The 26,798-nt window shown below is 42.4% G+C and overlaps 1 protein-coding gene across 2 annotated transcripts; it reads right to left on the bottom strand.

The window, feature by feature from the left end:
* Positions 1 to 213: 213 nt before the first annotated feature.
* Positions 214 to 26,154, bottom strand: vcpip1 (valosin containing protein (p97)/p47 complex interacting protein 1). Of its 2 annotated transcripts, none has more exons than XM_055151449.1 (10): positions 25,803 to 26,154; positions 17,683 to 17,775; positions 15,369 to 15,858; positions 11,357 to 11,672; positions 10,804 to 10,900; positions 8,954 to 10,415; positions 7,550 to 7,636; positions 5,106 to 5,455; positions 3,404 to 3,562; positions 214 to 2,805 (listed from the first exon to the last, which is right to left on the bottom strand). In XM_055151449.1, the coding sequence occupies exons 1-10, from the start codon at positions 25,971 to 25,973 to the stop codon at positions 2,512 to 2,514; spliced, it is 3,519 nt and encodes a 1,172-aa protein (XP_055007424.1). In that variant the 5' UTR covers positions 25,974 to 26,154; the 3' UTR covers positions 214 to 2,511. The 2 variants fall into 2 exon arrangements, with proteins under 2 accessions (XP_055007424.1, XP_055007423.1); XM_055151448.1 differs by having other exon boundaries at positions 5,103 to 5,455; positions 25,803 to 26,149.
* Positions 26,155 to 26,798: the final 644 nt, after the last annotated feature.

Genomic DNA, 26,798 nt, shown 5'->3' with positions numbered 1-26,798 from the left:
GTTATAGGGACAAATTACAAAGAAAATAGTTTTTTTTTTTCATTTTCTTATTTTTATTTTGAAAAACAAATGAACGAATGACACACGGATTCTTGTTTCGCTAAAGTCTCAGTCTAAACCTTTTTGGAAACACGGGGTCGGTTCTAACGTCGGTGAGATGGAGGCGAACTGTCAAACGTGACTGGAAATGCCACACACAAGATTTACATGTGATACTTGCTTTCAAATATTAGATTATTATTATGATTTTTACATTGTACAGAATGATAAACCCTATTGTGAGTTAAGCTGATAGAATTATTTATAAAATAGAAAATAAAAGATGCATCAGATCTGCAATAAATATTTGCAATTTCATTTCGTCGTCGGAGAAGTTGTCCTTCCTTCCTGCAGTCTAAGGCACCCGACTCTCCGGGTGCTCCTGGAGAACCCGCTGAAGCCTGAGGAGAAGAGCACCCAAAACCAGCGGTACACCCAAAGGAGTCACACGCACTGTCACTGCAAACGCCTTCTGTCCAGTCCTTTGTTCCTTCGGTCTCTGCTTGTCTTGAATCACCGCCTGGGACCATGACACTGAACACGGAGACTTAAAGGTCCGATATTACGCAAAAAATGATTCTTGTGAGCTTTAAGCCGTGTTATAAAGCCGTTATCTCATCAAAACCAGAGCTGGAGTTGTGTTTTGTTTCATTCACACGTGTTTGAGGAGCCCCGTCTCCATCTAAAAATCTCAAAATGCTCATGAGGCGGTAAATTTCAAGTTAACAGCTCCTTTTAGCTTTCGTTCAGTAGAGATCGACAATTCCAGCGCTGAAATCATCCAAATGATTCTAGTGAAGGTGTATAGAGTTTAAAAACATCCTGTATAGCCCTTTTTCACAACGCAACTCCCGGTTAATGCTTTTCTACGGCAAAATATCTGTAGAAATGTCTCGGGTTTTTACCACCAGCTTCATAAATCTGTCCCATCACCAAATCTTCAACCAAAAAGGTCGACAAAGGATAAACATTCTGTCCATGAAGAATTTATCCACAACTATCAAGGAAAGAAAGACGAAAACTTAAAGGAGAACAACGACGACGCACTAGTGAACTACTCCTGAGCAAAACTAACATTATGGTCATGAATAAAACATAAGTGACTTGTTAACTCAGACTGATTCTAGAATTAAAATTAAAAATCGATTTCATGATGTAGATATTCACATAGACAGAAAGTTTTGTGTAGATTTGTGTGTGTAATCTGTGAACATCTGTAGCAAGTTTGTTTCGTTTACACTGAAACAAATCCGCGTATCACCGTATCGGAAACGACCTGCGTCCAGACATTTCTGTCGTTTCTGTGTCCGCAGTCTTTCCCTGTCCACACAGCTTTGAGCCTATTTGTTTACGTGTGAAGAATCCCTCAGTCGTCCAGGTAGAATCCATGGAGAGGAGAAAAATCAGTTTGGCGACTGGACAAAAGTTAGTTTGGTTACGTTTTGCAGAAACAACACTTAAAATTTGTTGGCTAATTTGCATAAACTGAGCGCTCAAAACAGCCCGTTCCTTGTGCGCCGATGTGGTTCAACTTCTGTCGGACTAAAGGACACGACTCAGTGGAATATGAGTGTTTTTTCTGTGACAGAGGGGTGTTCTGCTGATGGTGAGTCTGTTCTGTGCTTCTGTCACGTTGGAGATGGTTCATGTTAACATTTTCATAGATTACACGTCTGCAGGTCGTACACACAGACCATATACATGAATGGACATATGTTCTAGCCTCTCAGCATTTTTGGCGGTGAATGACTTCGCGGCGCACAGACCTACATCAGCGTATCAGCGTTTTCAGGCGTCCACACAGTGCCGGATCGAATTTGTGGGAGCTGGAGGCACCAGATCGTTCCGTCTCTGGAGCAATTTTCAATCGGATTAGTGTGAACGAACACTGCACCGCAACGAAAATGACTCTAATACGTACTAGTGTGGACGGGGCCTTATTAACGACTGACTTGTGTTAGTTTTGCTGAGTAGTTCACTAATGCTCGTTGTTGTTCGCCTTTAAGTTTTCGTCTTTCTTACCTTGATAGTTGCGGATAAATTCTTCCTGTTTATCCTTTGTCGACCTTATTGGTTGAAGATTTGGTGATGGGGCAGATTTATGAAGCTGGTCGAAAATACACGAGACATTTCCACAGATATTTCACCATGGAAAAGCACTAACACGAGTGACGTTTACCCGACATGGCGGCACTTTCGGCCATTGTGAAAAAGGTTTATTATCACATCACAAGGTGGAACAAAGGATCTCCTGTTTGAGAGCCTTTAAACATGCGTGAATGAAGCAAAACACAGCTCCAGTTATGTCTTTGATGAGGAAACTACATTATAATAGAGCAGAAAAAAGCGTAATATGGGCCCTTTAACTGAAAGAGCTTTGTTAGTAGCTTTAGTGTTGGCTCAAACGTACACCCTGTTTCTGCGTAGGGGAGGGGCCTGAGGGGCGACGGGGGCGGGGCTTAGAGGGTCCAATCAGGAGTGGTCCATCGGCTCAGTGCTGCCCTGCTCGACGTCCTGACTCTCCATGTCCTCCGGCTCCTCCTCCCGCGGGAGAGGCCGGGCCGCGCTCTGCTGTGATTGGCCGCTGGAGGCTGTCCTGTCCCTCTGCTCCCTCAGGTTGCGCTCCATAGACGCCTGTATGGAGGAGACCATCTCCTGAAGAGCCCTGCGCTGCTGCTCCATCATCTCGGGGTCCAGTCCTCCTCGTCCGTCCTTCATGGTCACGAAGCCCGGCGCCATCCGCACCAGCTCCCGCGAGGCGTTACCCTGGAAACCACACAAACACACACACTTACTTTAAAAGGTCCTATACAGGGGAGGGCAAACCTTTTGGGCCACAAAGGGTTCTAATATTTGACAAAAGGGCCGAATCAGGAGAAGATGGATGGAGTTTTTTGGTAATCCACCTCATAAGGGAAAAAAATTTGATGTTACATTACATTATTGAAATATCCCATAACTGAAAAACATTACAAAGAATTACAACGAAATGTCAGTCTTTCAAGTCCCGCGGTATTTAGTATTTATTGAAATGACTTAAAACACTGAAAATTATACGTACAGATTGGCGATTCCAGAGCTGAAATGATCAAAAGTGATGGTGTATGGAGTTTAAAAACACAGTGGGGCACTTCCTGTCTTACCACATGACGTCAAGTGGAAGAAGAAATTATTTTTGTGTTATACATGCGTGAATGAAACTATAAGTGCTTTGTAATGTAGGGCAGTGGTGGTAATTGGTCTTTGGGTAAATGCACATGTACATAAACACTAGTAGTAGTAGTAGTAGTAGTAGTAGTAGTAGTAGTAGTAGTAGTAGTAGTAGTAGTAGTAGTAGTAGTAGTAGTAGTAGTAGTAGTAGTACCAGCTCTCTAGAGGCGTCCTCTGCGATGTCCGACAGATCTGCAGGTCCTCGGCTCACACTGGCACTCAGGTCCACCCCGGAGCTGTGCTGCCGTGTGATTGGCCGATGATCTGGAGGGGAGGAGCCTCCGATGGAGCTGGTCAAAGAATGACCTTTACTCTGAAAAATGAAAAAACATGAAGAGAATAAAGAGCTGCACAAATTTAGTACTTGTGACAATAGTCGATACATCGCAGTTACCACTTTAACTTTATGAAAATGTAATATAACCCCCGGGTTTGATTAATCATTTGTATTAAAACATATGCGCCCCTTCCCTCTCTGGCCGCTTGCTCGTGTCACAGCTGGATCTCGACTCTGATTGGCCCAAAAGTCATCTTCTGATCTTATTTGGGTAACTTAACCTGGTCTGAAGCAGGTTATGAGTTCAGGATATGTTATCATGGACATCTACCCTGATACAAAGTGATCCAGCTTCGTAATACAGGTTTTCATTCCACACTCTTCTCTCTCATTTAATGTCTCTCTCTCTCCTTTAATTTTATGATGATTTATGTTTTTGATTTGTTTGTATTGTGATTTTAATGTACTGTATTTTTTGGACTATGAGGTGCACGGGATTATAAGGCACAATATCAATAATGTTGAATTCTTTCATCTATTTTCATACATAAGGCGCAACGGATTATAAGGTGTATTAAGCGAAACAAACTGACGACACTTGAGACTGATCCTTACCCCAGGCATCTACGATCCACTGGCAGACTGTGGCGTAATACACCCAGTAAGTTTTTTTGTTTTTTTTCCCCTACGAGGAAGACTCAAATATACACTGATTAATAATGTGTTTAACGCAGCTTTGCACACATTTGTTTAAGTTTTACAGAAACAAAACTTTAAAACTACTACTACTACAGGTGGAAATTAGCACTGGTGCTGCAGCCTAGTACAATGCATCTCTCCTTTTACGGTTACTGTAAAAATTGTGCGCTGTCCCTGTCTCAAATAAATAAACAAATAAATGAATAAAGCCACATGGCTTATTTGCATAAACTATAAGTGCTAACAAAAGGACGCAACTCAGTTGAAAATATGTGTTCTCTCTGTGACAAGAGGATGTGCTGCTGATGGAGAGTCTTTTCAGAAATAGTAAGTCTGGCAGGTTGTACACATTGACTGTATATATGATTAGACATATATTCTCTGTAGCATTTCATTGATGTCATAAATGCCGACGCAGAACTATACTTCACCCTTTACTCCGTGAGACTGCTCACTACGGTAGCTGTAATGCTCCAACAATCCATCAAGCGGTGCGGCTTTGTAGTTTACCAAAGTCGTACTAAAACATTTTAACAGATTTTTGAGCGCCATGTACCACATAAAATCGGTTTGAAGTCAGTAAACACAACCAGAATTAATACATAAAGCGCACCGCATTATGAGGCGCACTGTTGGTTTTTAAGAAAATTTAAGGATTTTAAAGTGTGCCTTAAAAAATATGGTATTTCTTATTCCGCAAAGTACTTTGAATTACTTTGTGTATGAATTGTGCTGTACAAATAAACTTGCCTTGCCTAAACCCAGTTAATCATAATACAGGGCTCCGGTCAAAAAGTAGCATGTTTACAAGTTGTTTCCTGATGAATATTTTTTCATTCACAAACTGACTTTCCCATGTAGTGTAAATGTTGCGTACCACCTGCCCGCTGGAGCCTGTCCGGTGCTCTGGGGGGGAGCCTGCGCTGGAGCTGCCCAGAGAGTGTCCTTTGCCCTGGAAGGCTGTGACGCTGTGCAGCTGCTCCTTCTTCAGGACCACTCCTCCACTGCCCAGCTTCAGCGTGTTGTGAGACGGGCTGCCCTCGCGGCTCCCCCTGGAGGCCTCTGAGCGCAGCTGCAGCATGGCCTCCTTCACCAGCTCCTCCACGTCGGGGCCCACGGGGAAGTGTCCCGCGGTGTCCACGCACAGCTCCAGCCTGTCCTCCGCAGCGCTGTACACAAACGTCTTCCCCGTCAGGTGCGGCAGGGTGCAGTGCTTCCCGTCCAGCAGCCCTGACAAACACAAACACACACAAACACATAAACAAACACTTTAGGGTTTATTTGAAAGAGCAAACACAATCAGCACATTCAGCTCACGTTTAAATAGCACCAGTCTATAGTAGCTGTCAAAAGTAATGAAAATCTGAATCTAACTGATACTTAAACTTGTATCGAAACTAGATTCTCATTTGCACAGGTATCGATATGAAAAAATCCCGTTCACAGGACAGTAAAGAACCTTCCTTGAATGTCTTTAGAATGATCTTGAGCTGTATTAGAACAAGTTTAAGAGCACACAGACTAGAACACGCCCATGGACCACTATGGAACTTACCTGGACCACTGAGGGATTACACAGTTATAAGACCACACGGGAATAGAAAAGCACATACTGTGATTTAATGTTGAAAGTCACATTCTGTTGTCTAAAAGTTGTTGTTTTTTTCACTAGTATGATGAATATGAGGTTATGTTTACACTGAAACGAATCACCGTATCGGAAACGATTTGCATCCAGACATGTCGTTTCTGTGTCTGCGAGCCTTCTCTATCCACACACCTTTGAGCATATTTGTTTACATTTTACAAAAATGAAACTTCAAATCACATGGTTAATTTACATAAAACTGAGCGCTCAAAAAAACAGCGTTTTCCTTGTGCGCTGATGCGGTTCAGCTTCTGTCGGACTAAAGGACACGACTCAGTGGAATATGAGTGTTCTTTCTGTGACAGAGGGATGTTCTGCTGATGGTGAGTCTGTTCTGTGCTTCTGTCGCGTTGGAGATGGTTCATGTTAAACTTTTCAGAGATTATACGTTTGCAGGCCGTACACACAGATCGTATGTATGAATGGACAAATATTCTAGCCTCTTAGCATTTTGGTGGTGAATTACTTCGCGGTGCACAGACCTACATCAGCGTATCAGCGTTTTCAGGCGTCCACACAGTGCTGGATCAGATCTGTACTCAGATGAATTCGTGGGAGTTGGTGGCACCAGATCGTTCTGTCTCTGGAGCCTGTTTTCCATCGGATTACAGTGGATCCGCAACGAAAACGACTCGAATACGTACTAGTGTGGATGGGGCCTGAGTATCGAGTCTATTCCTCAGTAGCTCAGAAATGGAGTTCGGATTTTAGTATCAAGACACTAGTCTACAGAGAGGATGTATTTGAGCGGTGATGACAGACTGAGGAATGACAACAGCAGAGATTTATTATGTTTTTGACACAGACTTTCAGTTCATTAAAAAGGAATTTGTTTGTTTCTTCAAGTCACTAGTACAGGGGTCTCCAACCTTTTTATTCTGGTGGGCTACCTTCACAAAAAGAAAATGCCAAAGAGCTACTGATTTTATCTGTCACAAGAAACTGAGTGTAGAGAAACCTTAGACGGGGAACAGTTAGATACCTAAAAAACATACATTTTAGTGCACAAAGTTAGGCATCAAAATAATACATTAACAATGGTAGGTCATCAAATTTTAGTCATTCAGCACAATATGTATGATTCAGAAATCCTTTGATGAGCTACTTGGAAGGGGGTGGAGAGCTACTGGCCCCGGCCCAAGTCGTTCACGACGATATGATTTTATCTCCAATCAATTCACTCTATTTATAGCACATTTCAGAATCAAACTGTTTTCAAAGTGCTGCACAAATACATACTAATAACAATAAAATGATACAATAAATGCTCAGATTTAATCATACTAGTCTTAAATTAATAAAACCAGTAAAATAAAATAAGAGCAAAATCACAGAATAGCAATAAATAAATTAAAGCTTATCTGGAACCTAATACTCTTCAAATGCTAAATATCACCTTTTATAGGACAAAGCTACTGGATTATTGTCAGTACGCTTCACTGTGATTGGTTAAATCCACCTGTCACTCACTCAGATGGATGGAGGAGCCAGTAAGGAGAGAGAGTGAGTGTGTGTGTGTGTGTGTGTGTGTATCTTTGAGCGTAGAGCTGCATTAAACAGGAGCTCTGAGTCACCAGACCCTCTCTGCAGATGGTTACATCACTATTTAGTGTTTGGATTGCTTCATATGATCAAACACTAATGACAAATGAGATCAGAGTGCGTGTAGTGTTTACCCATGTCCTTCTTGACGATGTTGTAGAAGACTCCTCCCTGCTGGAACAGGTGGGGCAGCTTCTTGGCGTAGGACCAGACGTCTTCACCTGCACAGAGGAGCACACAGCTGAGTCCTGACCTGTCCTTTTGGTAGACACAACTCAAAACAATGTTCACCTAAAACCTGTCTGTTCATTGGTGTGCAGTAGTCCTATAATTTGTCATGAACGTCACTGAATTAAACCTATGAAATCAAATGTGTTCTTCTGTGTTGCATTAGTATCTACTATCTGGTATAAAAGTTTCCATTCAGATGCCGTTCTCCTCAGAGACCTCACCACTTCCAGACTGCTCAGTTGACTGATCAATCACTGGTTTGTTATTATTTGACGAGTCCATTTTGTTCCTTGAGGGTCACATATTGACACACGCACACAGCAGAAGGCCACAGACGAGACATCAATAAGGTACCGTATTTTTCGCACTTTTTTTCAGGGTTTGGGTTTTTCCTGCGACTTATATATTAAAATTTTCACACTAACAACAGAGAGGGTGCTCTAGTCTTGTGTGTCAGTATCTGCTGCTCCTGTTCCTCCTGTACCGCTGTCATCTGGCTCTGCTGCGCATGTCTCCTGCAGAAAGTCTGTCTGTCCTCTCTGTATCATGTCAGTCCATCGCACCATTACTTCTGTACCACTGAACAATTTACAATTTTACAATCCTGTCGAGATTCAGAAAGGCCGGAATAATTCTAACTGGAACTGATGCCGAGTCTGACGACAGCGACACAGAAGAGGAAGTGGCGCTCTGTTTACCTCCGGAGGTCGAGGAGTTGCTCAGAAGTGACACAGATGAAGATTTGAATGGATTTAATGATTTGGAGTGAGATGGAGAGTTTGGTAAACTTGTTCTGTTCTGTTGTTTATGTTATAGTTTATCTGAAGAACTGTTCATATGTGTCTCTGTATATGTATATGTCTCTGTTCTATATATATATATATATATCTCTGTTACTATAACTTCCTTTTCAAGATAAAATGTTGGTTCCTGGCCTCTGATTCTTTAAAATAAATTTCCCCCAAAAAGTGTATACTCCGGAGCGAGAAAAATACAGTACTGATTCAAAATGTTGCATTTGATGACAGCACAAATAAAACACACTGAAGCTCTGGTAAATTTCACTTTAACATTGTGGTCTAAAACAAACCAACATGAGCTGTATCAGAAGAAGTATAAGAGCACATAGACAAGTATACGCCCAGAGACCACTACAGAACCTACCTGGACAATTATGCAGGGATTATGTAGATATAAGTCCACATGGGAACATAAACGTACTATTTAATGTTGAAAATCACATTCTATTGTTTAAAGAAATTGTTGTTTTGAAGTTGAGTTTGAAAATTCATGGAGCATCATCTTACCCATGAGCGTGGCCAGCAGGCAGAGGGAGGACATCTCCAGGTCGATGCTGTCCTGCAGCTCTCGACTGGCCCGGCTGGCCCCCGTCTCCTGGCTCCTGGCCCCCGTCTCTTGGCTCTTGTTTGTGGCAGCAGAGTGGGAGCTGAGGGACTTCTCCTCTGGGCCTTTGCGCACCAGAATCTCCACACTCACCCGGTCTCCGTGTTGCAGTGCCACCGGCTCGTTCTCCTCTCCGTCCTTCGGGGGGAGCAGTTCTTTGGGCGGGAAACCGTGGCGGATGCACTGCTGTGATGGAGGCACATTAAATTCTTTTGCTATGCTTTTTTGCAACTCTGTAAACGTTGTGTTCGCTTGTAGGGTGAGCATAGCCTGTCTGCCGTCACTGGTCGTCACGCGCAGCTTCTTCTCCTTATTGGATGAGGAAGACGAGGGGGACTTTGTGGGTGTGGCTGGAGCTGATGAGGAGGGGGAGGAGCTATCTGGAGAGACACGCCCCTCACTCATCTTTTGCTCTTGCTTGAGTTTGTCAGTGCGGCGTTTCTGCGACAGCCCGGCCTGCTCGCTGATGCTCTGCTGGAGGCTGCGCTCAGCTTTGCTCATGGTCAGCTCCTCTTTGTGCAGAGTTTTGGCTTTCTGACCCGTCAGAATGATCTTGGTGGGAGGGTGAGGGTCAGGCGGAGGTTCAGACTCAGAAATGAGCGGAGCATGAGCACCATCTATCGATACAGGATTATACTCATCCGGGTTCTTCTTTGCCGTGTGATGCAAGATGGTATTGACCACTTTTTGTACCAGTATCTCGCTCCCAAACTCTCCAGGGAAGTGTTTCGTGACTAGCTTCATGGCTACATCGTAAACATTGCTATTTAAGGTAGGGTCTGTCTCGTACTGAAACCAGTAAACAGTTTCCCTGACCACGCGGCCCGCCCACTCTAAGGTGATAGGAAAGGCTTCAGGGAGGTTGTCATACTCTTTGCCCTCCCAGTAGTGCTTAAAGCCACAGCCACATTTTCCTCCCTGAGACCTGCTGTGGGTCCGGTCTCCGTCCAGATAAACCACAGAGCCATTCCCACGGACGCGGCGCACAGACGTGCCGTGGCACCAGTTGCACGTGCTCAGAGAGCTGAGTTTGTAGTCGGGCACCAGAGTGTCTCTGTGTGGATCGTAGGAGCACACCACACTGTTCAGGGGGAAGCTGTAGTTCTTGTCCGGGCGCAGTTGTCCGTGGGTGGACTTGGCCAGGTTGTAGAGTTTACCTCCTGGGGAGAGCCACTCCGGGGGCACGTGCAGCTCAGACAGAGCTCCACAGAGCAGGCAACGGTGGAGCCGGTTCTCCTGCACACACTTCTTAGCGGCTTCGGTCACCTCCTCGGGCTGGATGCCGATGACTCCAGTGCGCCGGTAAACGTACTGGTGAACATCAGCCACCAGAGACGGGTGGATGCTGTGCTTCTCCATAAACACCTGCACACACAACGTACAAGAATAAGACAGGAAAACATTCAAAATAAAAACATGTTTGATAATAGAAAGAAGCATGACTTGTTGTCCACATGGAAACTGCCTCCTCAGTGTGGTTGAGTGGAATGTGTTGTGAATGTAAAGTCTAATATCTGTGTGATGTGGCTGGTTTGTCCAACATGGACTTCTCCAAGGGCTTAAAGTGAATCTATTAAACATTTTCCAATGCACATTTACAGTTTGAGAGGAATCATTATGATTTTACATTTTTTGAGTTAAATATGTCATATGTTACACATTATATATTTATGCTGATCTAAATATAGTAAAGATAAGAGGTAAACATTGTAATAAAACCATGAGTGTAGCAGATGTGACGGTGCAGACTCACCTCCTCCATGGCGTTGACCAGCCTCATCAGGTATTTGTCCTGGAGGCTGCGGTCGCCCCCGATCACACAGCTACCGTCTGCCTCCAGCTTGATGTACCTATGAGCAAGAACAGATTCACCATCATCCTTCCATTAATATGCAACAAAATCATTGTGCAGTAAAAGATAAATACTCATGCCGATATCTCGATACAGCAGCCCATAATAAAAATACAACACCAAATGTAGTATCACGATAAATCGATATTTCTGCACACCCTTAAATCTAACTGTGATATTTCTGAATATTATTGAATTCAGACTTATAATAAATGTTTATATAGTAACATTCTGTTTAGAGTGCACAATGTAAACAACACCAGGATTGACGTCATCATTTCAGGGAAAACTGAAATATGAACTGACAAGAATCCTAGGAGAGTTTCAGAGTAGACCTCTGAAACTCTCCTATAACTATAAGATTTTTCTGTAGAAATATGTTTTTTGGACGGGATTTGTTCTGATGCACACTGAATAAAATCTTAATTATTTCCGTACAGTGAGTGCGTTGTACCTGGGGATGAGCTCCTGTGGCACGCCCCACGCTTTGGGCAGGAGGCGGGAGGGCAGCTTGGGCAGCACCGTGTTCTTGATGCCCACCAGGGGGATGTAGTGGTTGCGCCCTGAGCTGCTCCAGGCGATGCAGATGGGCTTGTTGAGTTTGCCGTCTTTGGCGCGGCACTGCTCCTCTGGCACCAGGCCGGGCAGGAAGGTGGCAGAGTAATCCCCAGAGCTGCGCATGCCGCTCAGGGAGTCCAGCAGGATGATGGGACGGTGCAGCACGTTAGCCAGACCGAAAATGTGGATGTTCCGCAGACCCAGAGGAACACCTGCCCACAGACAAGGTTTGGTCACAGCATTAAAACTTGGAAGTAGAAAATAGAGCAGATTATGAAGGCTAAATGTCACAATTTAGAAATTAAACACTAATGCCAAATAACGTATTTTCTGTTGTAGCCCACATCAGGCCTATGTGAGTGAGAGCTTCTGCCAGTCTGCCCTCGGGCAGCTGTGGCTACTGCTACAGAAGAAGCACAGGTATGGGGAATGAATTAACACAAGCAAAGTCTTTAATGCACTAACCACATTCTGGATTAAATTTAGTATCATGTTTATTTTTCCCAATATTCTATTGCATTTAGAAGCATTTTTCCAAGCTTTAAGCTTTAAGTCGTTAGAATAAATGCAATTCTATACTTTAAGGCACTCACGGGCCTCATTTATCAAACATTTGCTCACGTGTTTAACTGTTAACCACTTGAAAAGTGAACACAACACAATTTCTCACACAGATGTTAAAGAAGATGCAGCACACTTTTGCTCCTGTGTGCATGAATGAATATCCAAAACTGGGCATTTTTGCCAAAGAGCGTAAAATCTGAGGCAGAGGAACTGCAAATGAAGTTGTTTAATGGGTGCTCCCAGATTGATCACAACTATGAGAGCACAAACTGTGTGATAACACTAGTGTAGTTCACTGGAGACTGACTATTCACACAGAAGAGCAGCTGCACCAACAGGGCATTTGAGAGTGATTTTAAGTGCTTGAAAACAAAGGGCTGATGAGATAATAACATGTTGTTTTCAAAGCTGTAGTAAAAAAATATAAACTATCAACATGTGACACGGCCCTGACTCCCACAAGTCTTCAACTGATCCAGAGACGTCCACATCAGCTGTCCATCCAAACTGTGTCTTCACACGTCTGTCACATGTCTTAAAGACTGTCCCATGTCTTAAACAGGACACTGTGTGGTCGAGTCACTGTGTTCTCATGTATGTATTACAGTAAACGAAACAGAACGCTGGTTATTTTATTTTAGTTACTAAGTTTTTACAAGTTCCTTTTAGAACAACCCTCCATCTAAATGCTGTTATGAAGAAGGAGCAAACCTTCATTTACAACAACAATTCAATGTCCCACAGAAGCAGAGTCTCGTAAACATTTGCACTGCCGACTCTCATTACATTTCCTTTTTGTGGCAGAAATAATACACACTTCCCAAAGGTTAATCACATGCAGCATGACCACAGTGTTGTTTTTCAGTACAAAGTTTAGCGCGTGGACTGATAACTGAGGCCCTAGGTGCGCCTGTCACTATTAGAGATGTAACAATAACTGAAAAACTAAACAGAACTACATGAACGTTGGCTCTGTTTCAGTGCAGACTACATTTAAAAATTTTAGGTCTTTGGATTAGGACAGAACCAAAGGCTTGTCAAGCCATTTTAAAAAGAAAAAGTAGCACATTCACCATTTTGTGTCTCCACATCGTAACGTGAGATTTGGATATGGTTACATCCCCAGTCACAATAACGCATTTTGATGTTCGATTTATTGCTGAAGTAAATATAAATGATAAACAATAACACTGCAACTAATTTATGCCACTGACACAACAAACCAAGACCAGATTTACCACAAAAACTATTCTAACTCTACAGTATTGGGACAAGATGGGACAAGATCTCGTGCCACAAGATCTGGCAAGACAAAATTGCCACAGGATCAGGCACATATGTGAAAAATTATCTAGTGAGATTTCTTCCCACCAGAATTTACCTTTGGTCTTGGACCAAAAAAAAAAAAGAGTTAAGAGCTGGAGAGTTATACTACCAGTATTTGGGAAGCTGTATTTCCAAAAAGCAGCACTGCAATGATCACTAAAGTATAAAATAAAACAAATGAAACCAATATTGAGTACATTTCTACTAACTTATTACCAATTATGTCAAAATCTCATCTTGTCTCATTCTTGTGGACCCAATATTGTGGTGTGTCTCGTGAAAATTGTGTCTTGTCGTGAAGAAATCATGAGCTTCAATAAATAAATAGCAGAATTAAGCACTTTAGTACTTAGTTTGCATCTGTAATGAGTCATAGAAGTTATTAATTCAACTTCCAGACCCGTATTACACTATTTTCTGGGACGGGACAAAAAAAAGACCCGGTAAGAGATTAGGTTTATGAGCAAGAGACAAGATTAGACTTTAACGTAATTCCTAATATATACATTTCACGATTCAGTTTCCAATTTTGGCCTCATGATTTTTAATGTATTTCATATTTTTGTGTCGATTCTAGTGCTGCTTTTCAGAACCGTAAGAGCTGTAACTCACCAACACGTAACCTGTTTTTGTCCGATCCAAATGTAAAGCACTTGGGAAAAAATCTCACGAGATCATTTTTCTCATGTGTGCAAAATCTTGTGGCACTCATCACAAACATACCCTGAGTTGTGGGAATACAGGAAGTGCTCCACTGTGTTTTTAAACTCTACACACCTTCACTAGAATCTTTTGGATAATTTCAGCCCTGGACTTGCCTGTGCTTGTGATTTCACTTAGTAAAAAGTAGCTGTTACTAAATTAAATAACAAGCACAAGCATTTTGAGCTTGTATATGTAGACAGATTAATAATGAAGGGTTACCGTATTTTTCAGACAATAAGTCGCACTTTTTTTTCATGGTTTGGGTGGTTCTGCGACTACTTCAGTGCGACTCATATATAAAAATTTTCACACTCAAGCATTGAGAGGCTCTAGTCTTGTGTGTGAGTATCTGCTGCTCCTGTTCCTCCTGTACCACTGTCACTTGGCTCTACTGCGCATGTCTCCTGCAGAAAGAGCCTCTGTTCTGTCTGTATCATGTCAGTCGATCGCACCATTACTTCTGTACCAATTTAAACAAACGACTAAGAAGACTGAAAATCATATTTTGCAGATTATAAGCTGCAAGCCGTGAAAGCTGCAGAATCGAGCAGCAGAAAGAAAGTTTGGTGTGAGCGAGAAACTTGTGACACTGGGAGGATGCACCATGAAACTTTCCTGAAGTCACTGGATGGATGGACAAAGTCTGGACTTCAGTGACACCGAAACCATCCTGTCGGGATTCAGAAAGACCCGAATAATTCTAACTGGAACTGATGCTGAATCTGACGACAGCGACACAGAAGAGGAAGCGGCGCTCTGTTTACCTCCGGAGGTCATGGAGTTACTCAGAAGTGACACCGAGGATGAAGAATTCAATAGATTTAGTGATGTGGAGTGAGATGGAGAGTTTGTTAAACTTGTTCTGTTGTTTATGTTATAGTTTATCTGAAGAACCTGTTCATATGTGACGTTAACAGTCTGTTGTTCTCTGTTCTATTGTTTTTACTAGAACTTGCCTTTCGAGATGAAATGTCGATTCCTGGTCTCTGATTTTATTAAATAAATTTCCCCTAAAAAAGTGCAACTGATATGTTTTTTTCTTTTTCATTAAGCATTTTTTGGCTGGTGTGATTTATACTCCGGAGCGACTTATAGTCCGAAAAATACGGAAAACAACAGGTAACAGGTAACAACACTATAACATGGCGTAAAGCTCACAAGAATATATTACATACCTTTAAATTTTATCAAAAAGCCAAAAAATAACAAAAAAATTCCCAGTAGTAAGAAAATGTACATATATTGACCGATAAGTGGATATAGTAATTTTCGGGTGTACGTTACTTCACACAATCACTGCTTAAAGCCCGTACCTTCTGGAGGGATAAAGAGCGGGTCACACTCGTTGATGATGTCCTCCCACTCGGCGGCGTCGATGAAGTCCTGGAACAGCGCCTTGTACCGGTCCAGGTTCTGCTTGAAGTTGTGTTTGAGGTTCTCCCGGAGCGCGTGCCAGAACAGCTCCCTGCCCACCAGCGCCCGGGACACGGCGTGCACCAGGCAGTGTCCGTCCCCGTCCACGTGCACCGGGATGAGGCACTCGCCGCCCCCGTTGGCCCTCTTCACCTCCTCCAGCGTGTCGTGCAGGTAGATGAGGCTGCCGGAGCGGTCCTTGCCGTAGCCCACCGTGGACACGTGCTCGGGCTCGATGAGGAAGGCGCGGTCCCCCAGCAGGGAGCAGTCGAACATCTCGCCCTGGTTCATGTCGCGCAGGAGCTTGGCCTTGCCGCTCTGCTTGTCCATGCCGTAGCGCGTCAGCACCGGGGACAGGAGCTTACAGTGGTAGTTGGACAAGCCCATCACCTGGAAGAAGCAACCGTGATTATGGATTTAAATCAAACTGAGTCAAATCTGTTAATGAAGTGCGTTTGTTTTAATAGTACATTTTCAGTCTCACTCTGTCTAAAACCCACTAACCCTGTAGTTTAGACTTCTACTAACATGAGATTGTGTTAGCAGGGGTGTTAGTGCAGTTATAAAGTCATCACGGTGCATAATTAGGATGTTCAGAATGTGTAAGGTAAGTGAGAAATAACTTTAAAGTGTTCTCGCACACATGATAAATACATGCACTGTGAAATGAATGATGTGCCGTATTTTTCAGACTATAAATTGCACTTTTTTTTCATGGTTTGGTTGTTTCCTGCGACTTGTACTCCAGTGCAACTTATATAAAAAATGTCCTGTCCTGCTGCAAGTAGTGAAATATGCAGATGAAAACGGTAATCGAGCAGCAGAAAGAAAGTTTGGAGTGAGCGAGAAACTTGGGACAGCGGGAGGGTGCGCCATGCAACTTTTCTACAAGCCACTGACAAAGCCTGGACTTCAGTGACACCAAAACCATCCTGTCGGGATTCAGAAAGGCTGGACTAATAGGCGAGTTTCATTGTTGACAAAAGCGCGCGTTGCATGCTGGGAATTATTTTGGTCGGCGGCAAGGAACACTAATTCATCATGACGGACGGAGCAAGAAAGCACGTAAAGGGTATTGATCCTGGTTATTTATCCACTCTAACGGCAGAGGACCCAAGACCATTTGACCAGAAATTGGTCATAAGCATCGACGCCAAATCACCCTTTTCAACCCCGACAAAAAGTTGGACCAAACCAAATTTCTGGTCAGAATCGCCAACTACCTGGACAAATATTCACTTTGGCGATATCCACAATGACTTGGTGGAAACTCCTGGGCCATTCACAGCAGAAAAGATGAAAACCTCCAAGAGTCTCAGAATACGAAAAAGACATTTTCCTTCTTCCGTGCTTCTATTTGTGCATCCGATAATGCAGCATGAATTTACCATTATCGGGGATAAATACGTGAGGTTACGCACCGTGTTTGACGCTATCGTTTTTCTTGCCTCCGACCAAAATATTTCCCAGCAGCAACGCGGGCTTTTAATAACAATGACGTCAGCTGAAACTCGCCTATTGTAACTGGAACTGATGCTGAGTCTGACGACAGCGACACAGAAGAGGAAGCGGTGCTCTGTTTACCTCCGGAGGTCACGGAGTTGCTCAGAAGTGACACCGAGGATGAAGAATTGAATGGATTTAGTGATTTGGAGTGAGATGGAGAGTTTGGTAAACTTGTTCTGTTCTGTTGTTTATGTTATAGTTTATCTGAAGAACTGTTCATATTTTACGTTAAGATACCAGACAATTATTCAGTCTGTTGTTCTCTCTTCTATTGTTATTACCTTGCCATTCAAGATGAAATGTCAGTTCATTATGCATTTTTGGGCTGATACGTCTTATACTCTGGAGCAACATATAGTCTGAAAAATATGGTACTAATAACCCATGTATGAGGGGGGAAAAAAAAGACGGAAAAAATCCCCTCTAAAATGACTGATTTCTAGTAGCAAACTATAACCCAGGATGAACCTAGAGTTTGTTCACACTTGCAGGTATTTGGTCCTGGTTTGAGCACAGTTTAATCCAGGTTTAGTTTCACCTTTAGACCCAGTTTAGTCCTACTTTTGGCGCTGTGTTCGTGCAAGTGTGACTGGACTCTAAAGATAACCCACGATTTACGATTTGGCAGAAAATGTCAAATGTAACAGTGCACTGAAACAGCCGTCTGCAGGGAGGCTCCGGGGACGTGTGGAGTGGAGATGTTTTCACCTTCACCAGCTCCGTGCCCTTTTTCGGGGCAGAGCTGACGCCGAGCAGAGCATTCCTCAGCAGGTTATGGAGCACCACATCGGGATCGGTCACCTGAAATCGCAAAGGGATACGATTAAAAGAGCCATTTGAGAAGAACCTAAATGCATTGTGATTTGTGCTTTTTTGGTACTTAAACTGTTCAGACATCTTAAAAATAAAACTGTGTTCACTGACTTCCTGTTCAAAAGGCAGAGTTGATAGTTGATCGTGCATAGTGGTATTTTCTCCCTAGCGAGCAAATGTTACGTGTGTGTTTTGTTCGTGTGTGGGGGGAGAGAGTGAGAGGATCGCTGACAGGTGAAAACAGACATTTTCTGACCACTCAGGCCTCAAGTGCATGACAATACAGGATTACTCAAACACGCATGAATCACTCAAAACAAATCGGAGTAAAATAATGAGGGGCTCACTGTTATAAGAAGGTGAAAAGCAAATAAATGTTGATTTTGTTGATGTATCCTTAAATTGTATTATATACTCCTGATCAAAATTTTAAGACCAGTTGAAAAATTGCAGGAATTCACATTTTGCACTGTTGGATCTTAAGAAGGTTTTAAAGCTACGTTCAGACTGCAGGGCTTTATGCTCAATTCTGATTTTTTTGTGAAATCTGATGTTTTTTCGAGGTCGTTCACATTTCCAATTAAATGCGACTTGTATGTGATCGCCAGTGTGAACATAAAATGGCCCAAAAGTGTCCCGCATGTGCACTGGAGACACGACGACGTCAACCGCAGCGAGCGTGCTCTGTGTTTACGGAAGTTGTCCAAACATGGATGCGAGCGTTGAGCACCTGGAGATTTTAAAGTTACGAATATTGACTTTTGTGGTTTGTTGATAACGTGTAGGTCAGATAAATTCGCTTTGGCCGTTCAGACTGAAGTCGCATGTCAAAAGATCAGATATGTATCGGTTTTAGGAGCACATATCCAAGTGTCCTGGGTCGCATTTGAAAAAATCAGATCTGTGTCGTTCAGACTGTCATTAAAAGATCAGATACAGGTCACATAGGGGCCAAAAAAAAAAAATCGGATTTGGGTCACTTCAGGCTGCAGTGTGAACGTAGCCTAAGTAGTGCTTCAAAATGCAAAAAGAAGAAATGGGAGTGAGACAAGAACAGATTTTGAATAATCAATTTATTCCAAACAATCTTTAAACTGAAATAGGCTGTTCATCAGCTGATCAAAAGTTTAGTAAGTAAATAAGTATTTATAATGCGCTTTTCACAGACATATGTCACAAAGACGCTTTACAGAGCATTACAGATTCATTATTCTTTTCTCTCCACTCCTGGTGATGGTAAACTACTACCAACTAAGCCCTGATGAAGACCAGTTAACGTCGAAACATGTTGACTTTGGCCATTCAAATAAAGGAATTTTAACTACATTTTTCCTCGTGTGATTTTTTACTTTCTGTACCTCTTTGGAGTGCCTGGAGTCCGTTGTGTTTTAGTGATGGTAAACTACTATTGTAGCCACAGCTGCCCTGGGGCAGACTGAGGGAAGCGCGGCTGCCATGCCAATCGGCGCCATCGGTCCCTCCGACTACCAACATCACACACACACCACTTTCATACTAGGCAATGTGGGTGAAGTGTCTTGCCTAAGCACACGACAGTTTTTTGTGACTGGCGCCCCACAGTGGCTCCTGATTTTCATAGTGGTCTCCCATCCAAGTACAAACCAGCCCGGCCCTGCTGAGCTTCTGAGATCTGACGGGATCAGGCTTTGTCAAGTTTTGTTTAAGACCACAGGAGTGTATATGTTCAAAACAATAATATACAAAAGTAATAGTTACAAGCCTAATACAATCTAAGGTTCCCCACTCTTTTTCACTGACAAAATTTCTAAACTTTTCCATGACTTTTTCATGACCTAAAGTGAATTTTCCATGACTTTACGGCTCCTACACATGTAGAATTGATTATATTTTTAGGGCTAAATATGAAATGTTAATCCTTTCCACTCACCTTATGGTTTGGGATTATAGTTTTTTAACATTCAAAATCCTGTCAGTGCGTTTATTGTCGTCACTTTTAAACAAGGTATTCCCAGGTTTGACTACCCCAAATTTAACACTTTTTCAAGACCTGTTAAAAAACACTTAAATGAAAGTTAAGACCAACATCGTACCCATTATGCGGGCGAAAAACACCAGATCCAATTCTAATAATGACCATCACTCACGGCTTTAAATAACAAAACAAAAACTTTAATAAAATCTCATTCAGAACTCATTTATAGTCGTATGCATTGCTTGTAAAATGGCCAAAAAAATCATTTATAACATTTGACAAGACAAAGTATTGTTTGCACGTACTCCAAATTAGACGTTCATTCATGTTACAGTGATTTGACGTTGTTGTTTTTTTCCTCCCTCCCTCCATTTAACATTTGCACTGCAGCTCCAATTGAGTATACAAAAAATAGGCTAATGAAATTTAAGACCTTTGTGAAAAAAAATAAGACTTGGACAACATAATTTAAGACTTTTTAAGACCTTAAATTAGGAACATTAAATTTAAGACCTTTTTAAGACTTTTAAGACCCCGCAGCTTCCCTGTTTAAACAAAAGGTTCAGAAATTATCATAACAGCCTAATCATAACTTAATGCTGTAGTAGGCCTGTAACAATAAATCAATTAATCATACGATAACTTTTAACGAGCTCGATAACTTTTCTGGCCGCGATAAATTCTATTTGCATTCTTGTTTGTTTTCCTCACTCTCTCTCGCTCTCAAAGAGGGTGAATGTTGACTCCTCTTGTTTAAGTGTAATGACGCTTGAACCAACGTGCGATGTGTTTATCGACACAGTGGATGCGCGCGCAGCCTGAGTGCAGAAAGCGCCGCTGTCTGTGCGGCTAAACATGAAGCCGCTACAGAAGCGCCGTTGTCAGAGTGACAAAACACAGTGACAGTTCATTGCCGAGTGGCAAAACAAGTCACGATGCCGAATCAAGACTTGTGAGCGGGAAACGTCTCAACAGCCACGTGTGTCAAATGCAGCGAGCGAAACGCAAACAACGAGAAGAAATGTCTCAAACCCCAACAGCCAATAAACCTAAACCCGAGCGACACAACTAACCCCGCCCCCTGAGAGAGCCCGAAATCCACCGAAATCCCACAAAACCCCGACACGACACCAGACAGGACCGTGGCTCCCTCATAGCGAAACAGGATTCTGTGTCGCGGGTTAATACGAACATTTAAATGACCAAAATGACGAGACTCACAGCAGCAGCCACAGAGATATTGGCCACTATATACCAATGTAATGACTAAAATCACTTTTTAGGGCAATTTTGTTACAGAGACTTAATAATCCATTTTATTTAATGCTTTGATTGTGTTTGGTTCAGCAATGGTTTATTCAAGTGCATTTTTGTTAACAAGTCTCACTGTGAGCCAGACACATTAGGCTTGTCCTGTGTTAACAAGTCTGTTTTATTTAGGCCTATTATTTTTGGTTGTCTTGCAGTTCCTGTGTTAAATGTTATTTAGAAAGTAAGGTTTATTGCTCTTTGAAAGGGTGTATTTGCATTTTTATTCCAATGTCATTATAATAGTTGAAATTGGTCTGAAAATGTCAAAATTATCGTTTATCGCAATAAATTCTCGGTCAATTAATCGTCCAGCAAAATCTGTTATCGCTACAGGCCTATGCTGTAGTCGCATGAACCAAATACTAAAATTCCATGACTTTTACAGGTCTGGAAATTGACATTTTTCAATTTCCAGGATTTCCATGACCGTGGGAATCCTAATAATCATTTACATCAGTGACCAGAAGGGAGGGTCAATAAATATATCACTTTTACCAATGTTCCGAGTACATTATTTATACCGCTACTGTCTTTAAGGGGTGTCTCCAGTCACCTACCGCTTTCCATTTTTAGAAAGTTCACACTTCACTGTGATTCACCGTTAAATCCACCTGTCCCTCACTCCGAGCCGCACTGCCTCTGTACAGCTGTGTCAAACAGAGAGGCACTGAATCACAATACGAGAAAGAACCGAAAAGCAGCTCGTCACGGAGACCAGATCACAATTAGATTTGCGTTGTCACATGCACGTCCCCCAGCTCTACAAACTCCGTCAAGCGCAAACACAAAACCTCAAAAATGTCAGTATCAGCGGGGCTTGTTTTTCCTCATGATGACTGATCCGAATATTTGTTGTTTGTTTGATTTTTCCCAAAGAATTATAGACCGAAACAAGACAGAATATTTGTATCAGCCCGATTTATTCCTCCACAGTCCAAACACTGCTCCTGTTCCTTTAAAAACACCCAGGCTGATCACTGACCATTAAACAGAACTGTATCTCTATCTTGATTAAAATGCCCGGCCCTACGTGGCAGCCAGATAAACACAGGGTGACCTAGGAAAAGGGAAAATGCGAGGAGACAGATGTGCGGATTCTGTCCCTTTGGTTTTATTGACCAAATGGTTTTCAGTTTAGAAACAGATAAACTATTAATGATTTGCATAAAAACAAGATAAGGCCGTCTGCATTGCGTTAAATGAAATGAAATGGGAGCCCGGACTCGCTGCTGACATCAATACGCTGCGACTTCTTCCTCTCACAACGTCGGTAAAAATGTTAACTGTTTCTATAACGGAGATGCAAAAGTCAATGAAAGCGTCTGCAGGCCCAACAGCAAACAGGATCAAATTATTAGTCAAAATAGATGAAAAAAGAGCAAGGCATATTTTTATTGTACTGGAAAAAATATATAGAAAAATTGTCACAGTTCTCACAATAATATCATGGACCATCACAATATATCGAATTACAAGTTTCTTTGCTTAAATTAAGAGTTATGGTGCAGCAAAAAGACAGAGTGAACTACATAGACCATGATGCTTTGCTCCATTTCAGTGCAGACTACAAGAAGAAAAACAGTTCTAAGCATGTTTAAGCTTAAGTTTTTTGGATTAAGTCTTGTCGAGGCATTTTAAGAGGAAAAAACTGCATATTAGGTTAAGTTTTGTTTGTAAGCCTCCGTAAAATATCGCAAATAATATCATACCGTGAGATATCGTGAAAATATCGTACAAAATTTTGATATTGTTACATTCAGGGGTGTGCAAAAATACCAAAATGTCGATATGTCGTATCGTTTAATGTGCTGATACAGTACCGATATCGTGGGCTGTTGTATTGATATATCGAGTATTTTTTGATAAATTTTACTAAATTATTTTGTTACAGCTACAGTTTTGTTGCTTGGAAACTCGTTTATGCGACACATTTGACATTTTCACTGTTTTGATGTTTAAAACGTTTGTGTTTCAAATGACCTTTGCACAAAAAGCGGTTTAACAAAGACTTTTATTTTCACAGCCACGATTTAGCCTTTATTTTTTACTGAACTGTATCAAATCGATTTGAAATATATCGTACTGAATCAAAAGCTCAATGTATCGAAGTATGTATCGTATCGTGGCCTGTGTATCGAGGTTCTGTATCGTATCGTGGCCTATGTATCGAGGTATGTATCGTATCGTGGCCTGTGTATCGAGGTATGTATCGTATCGTGGCCTATGTATCGAGGTATGTATCGTATCGTGGCCTGTGTATCGAGGTATGTATCGTATCGTGGCCTGTGTATCGAGGTCTGTATTGTATCGTGGCCTGTGTATCGAGGTATGTATCGTATCGTGGCCTGTGTATCGAGGTATGTATCGTATCGTGGCTTATGTATCGAAGTATATATCATATTGTGGCCCATGTATCGAGGTATGTATCGTATCGTGGCCTGTGTATCGAGGTATGTATCGTATCGTGGCCTACGTATCGAGGTATGTATCGTATCGTGGCCTGTGTATCAAGGTATGTATCGTATCGGCAACTTCTTAATGATACCCAGACTTAGTAACATTCCCAATCGTGAGCTTTCCCACGATATCGCAATAAATATCGTGCTGTGAGTTTCATACCCGTGACAATATCGTATCGTGAGACTTGGACATCGTTACACCCCTAGTGTTCAACAGTACGGTATAAAACATTGTACTGGAGAATGTTTGGTTTGAAGCGTGTGTGTGTGTGTGTGTGTGTAAGTTTCTATTTCCGTGGAATTACGCAGGTGACGTGCCACTTCCAGAAAAGCAGCACGGTTTTGCACTTTGTGAATTGGTCAGCCTAATTGAAACGCAGCGCTTCGTCTCCGGGAGCCTCTCGTCGTCTCTCCGTTGATGATGTCAGACGCTTATGTCCCGGATGACAAAACAACAGAAGCATTTTAAAATTTAATTCAACAAAAGAGACCAAATTAAATTTCAGCTGGGAACATGACCAACACGACGGATGACAAAGACTATTTATATATAGATTTGTAAATAGATGTTGGTGCATGTGTGAGTAATGACTTGTACATTTTAATACTAACGTCGTACGAGTGTGTTTCATGGCGTATGAGCGAGAGATGCATGTATTGTAGGCTTTTGTTATGCTTTATGAATTGTGCGGGTGATGTGGCCTTGGTCCAGCTGGAGACTAAGGATGGAAATCAGCTTTGGCTACAGTCCTGCACATTTGCAAATACATGTTTAACTCTTAAACGATCTCGTCTTTTAATATGCCTTGTCCTTTTAGTAAATAAATACAAATATAAATACAAAACACCACCACAGTGCCCTTTGGAGAGGTTCTGGACAAATGTAAAAAAAGTAAAATGGTCATATGAAGTTATAGAGGTCAATGAGGGACATCAGATCGAAGTCTGAGCTGTTCAAGCTGCATTTCAGGACAACAAAGGGAGCAAAAAGGCATCATCTGTTGTGTTAATTTACAATGCAGCTGGATTTATGGACTATCGGAGGCACAAAGTCTTGTCTGTGGCCAATACGGCGCGCACTGTTCGGATCCAGGAGTAATAATTCAGGCCCACATCTCCAATTTTGGTTTAGGAATGTTATGTACAAACAGTGTTGGGAAGGTTGCGATTAAAATGTATTCCCCTACAGATTACAGATTACATACACTAAAATGTAGTTTGTAATGTAATCTGAATACTTTGGATTACTTGATTTGCTGTAGAGAAGCAAAGACTAGGCTATCTTCACATAAGTCTTTTTGTCTGCTAAAAGAAAATAAAAAGCCCAGACTTTACTTAACCAAATTGAAAATATTATTGATAGAAGAGGAGGAGACACGGTCCACACGTCTTGGTTTAGTCTTGGTTTAGTCTTGGGTTTAAACCTGGGTTTAGACCTGGGTTAGTCCTAGATTAGACCTGGGTTTAGTCTTGGTTTAGACCTGGTTTAGACCAGGTTTAGCCCTGGTTTTAGACCTGGTTTTAGACCTGGTTTAGTCCTAGATTAGACCTGGGTTTAGTCTTGGTTTAGACCTGGTTTAGACCAGGTTTAGCCCTGGTTTAGACCTGGGTTTAGTCCTGGTTTTAGACCTGGTTTTAGACCTGGGTTTAGACCTGGGTTTAGTCCTTGTTTGGACCTGGTTTGGACCTGGGGTTAGTCCTTGTTTGGACCTGGTTTAGACCTGGGTTTAGTCCTTGTTTGGACCTGGTTTGGACCTGGGTTTAGTCCTGTTTTAGACTTGGTTTTAGACCTGGTTTTAGACCTGGTTTTAGACCTGGTTTTAGACCTGGTTTTAGACCTGGTTTTAGACCTGGTTTAGTGTCCGGCAATGAGTGGAATTACCAAAAAAAAAAAAAAAAAAAAAAAGAAAGAAAGAAAAAAAGAGGGATATAGCCCAAAATGTGAAAACGGAAAAATACCGCCGTGTAATCCATTTATTTCAACCAAGTAACTGTAATCTAATTACAATTTATTGAAAGAGTAACTGTAACCAAATACACTTACTCATAATTTGTACGGTAATTACATAACTCCGGTACATGTAATCTGTTACTCCCCAACACTGTGCAGCACAAAACATCCTAAAAGGCTCATAACAATAACAAGGGGAGGTGAACGTGTTCGCAGCCAGAGACGAACAACCGAACCGAACCGAGCCGCGTTTGGCATCTCCCCACCACGGCCACCGCACCGTCCCCGAACCCCCGGTGATCACAACCCCCCCACCCCCCGGAGCACCCCGGGCACCCACCTCCTCGACGCGGAGCAGGCTCTTCTGGTCGTGCCGCTGGCCACACTCGGTGCACTCGATGCTAACGCTGCCGTGCGCGGGGAAGAAGAGCCGAGCCTCGCACCGCGGATCCGGGCACGTACCGGACAGAATGCGCTTGTCCTTCTTCTTGGAGCCCTGCAGGAGCGACATGGCGGCGGATCGCGGCCCAGTCCGACGGCCGCTCTCACTGGGTCATGGCCGTGCTGCGGTCCGGAGGCTGTCCGCGGAGCTCCGGCCCCGCTAGCGACAATAATCAGCAGAAAAACACAGGGACAACACGGAAGCGGCTGCCTTGACTTTAGCGACGGGACTGTTGCAAGCTACGTAACGATGACGGGACAGTTTGGGTAGCGTAGTGCGTAAAGACGTACACAAATCATTTTATTTACTAAATCGTTCAAAATATTCGCTTTATAACAGTAAAGCTTAAGCAGTTTCACACAAGGATAAACTAATAACCGTCAAACTTAACATGACCGCAAAGAGAAATAAATAATAGAATCGGTTTGACGTCGGGTGAACTACATTTCCCAGAATGCAACATCACAGTGTAGTGCCTTTTGCTGCGCCAGGAAGTAGATAGGCACAACAGCGACATAAAAGGCTGGGTTTAGGTTCCACGCCGTTTTTTTATGAGTAATTCTATAAAAAATAGACTAATAAAGCCAAAGTGAATGACCGGGACTTTCCAAAAATCACTGTTTACGCGGATTCCACGTACACGGCTTTTAAGAGCTCAATACTGTCCTCTGGTGTCGATATGAAGGAACAATCAACGACAGAAGTGGGCAAAGTATTGAAAGCGTTTGGGACAGACTATTGATGCACTGTGACAATTTTAGGAATTTTACATTGAATATATTCTTGGTAATACTTCTACTCAGTAATCCACGCATTAAAAGTCTTAGTACAACCATTACAGCTTGAAACAGTAAAACCTGACCATGCTTATCCTGCAGAGACTTAGACATAGAC

This window comes from Boleophthalmus pectinirostris, unplaced genomic scaffold (assembly GCF_026225935.1).
Source record: "Boleophthalmus pectinirostris isolate CB_2022bp ecotype Guang Dong unplaced genomic scaffold, ASM2622593v1 HiC_scaffold_16, whole genome shotgun sequence".
Lineage (NCBI taxonomy): Eukaryota > Metazoa > Chordata > Actinopteri > Gobiiformes > Gobiidae > Boleophthalmus > Boleophthalmus pectinirostris.
The sequence above is the reverse complement of the archived record's forward strand: the minus strand, read 5'-3'. Positions and strand labels throughout refer to the sequence as shown.

What these genes read in the sequence shown, in the direction of transcription:
- vcpip1 (XM_055151448.1), bottom strand. Translation starts at nt 25,973, where the DNA reads ATGTCGCTCCTGCAGGGCTCCAAGAAGAAGGACAAGCGCATTCTGTCC. An exon ending in CCACAGGAGCTCATCCCCAG is followed by an intron (nt 10,901 to 11,356) that starts GTACAACGCACT and finishes TCTTGCTCATAG; the next exon opens with GTACATCAAGCTGGAGGCAG. An exon ending in CATCGTCAAGAAGGACATGG is followed by an intron (nt 5,456 to 7,549) that starts GTAAACACTACA and finishes TGTGTTTGTCAG; the next exon opens with GGCTGCTGGACGGGAAGCAC.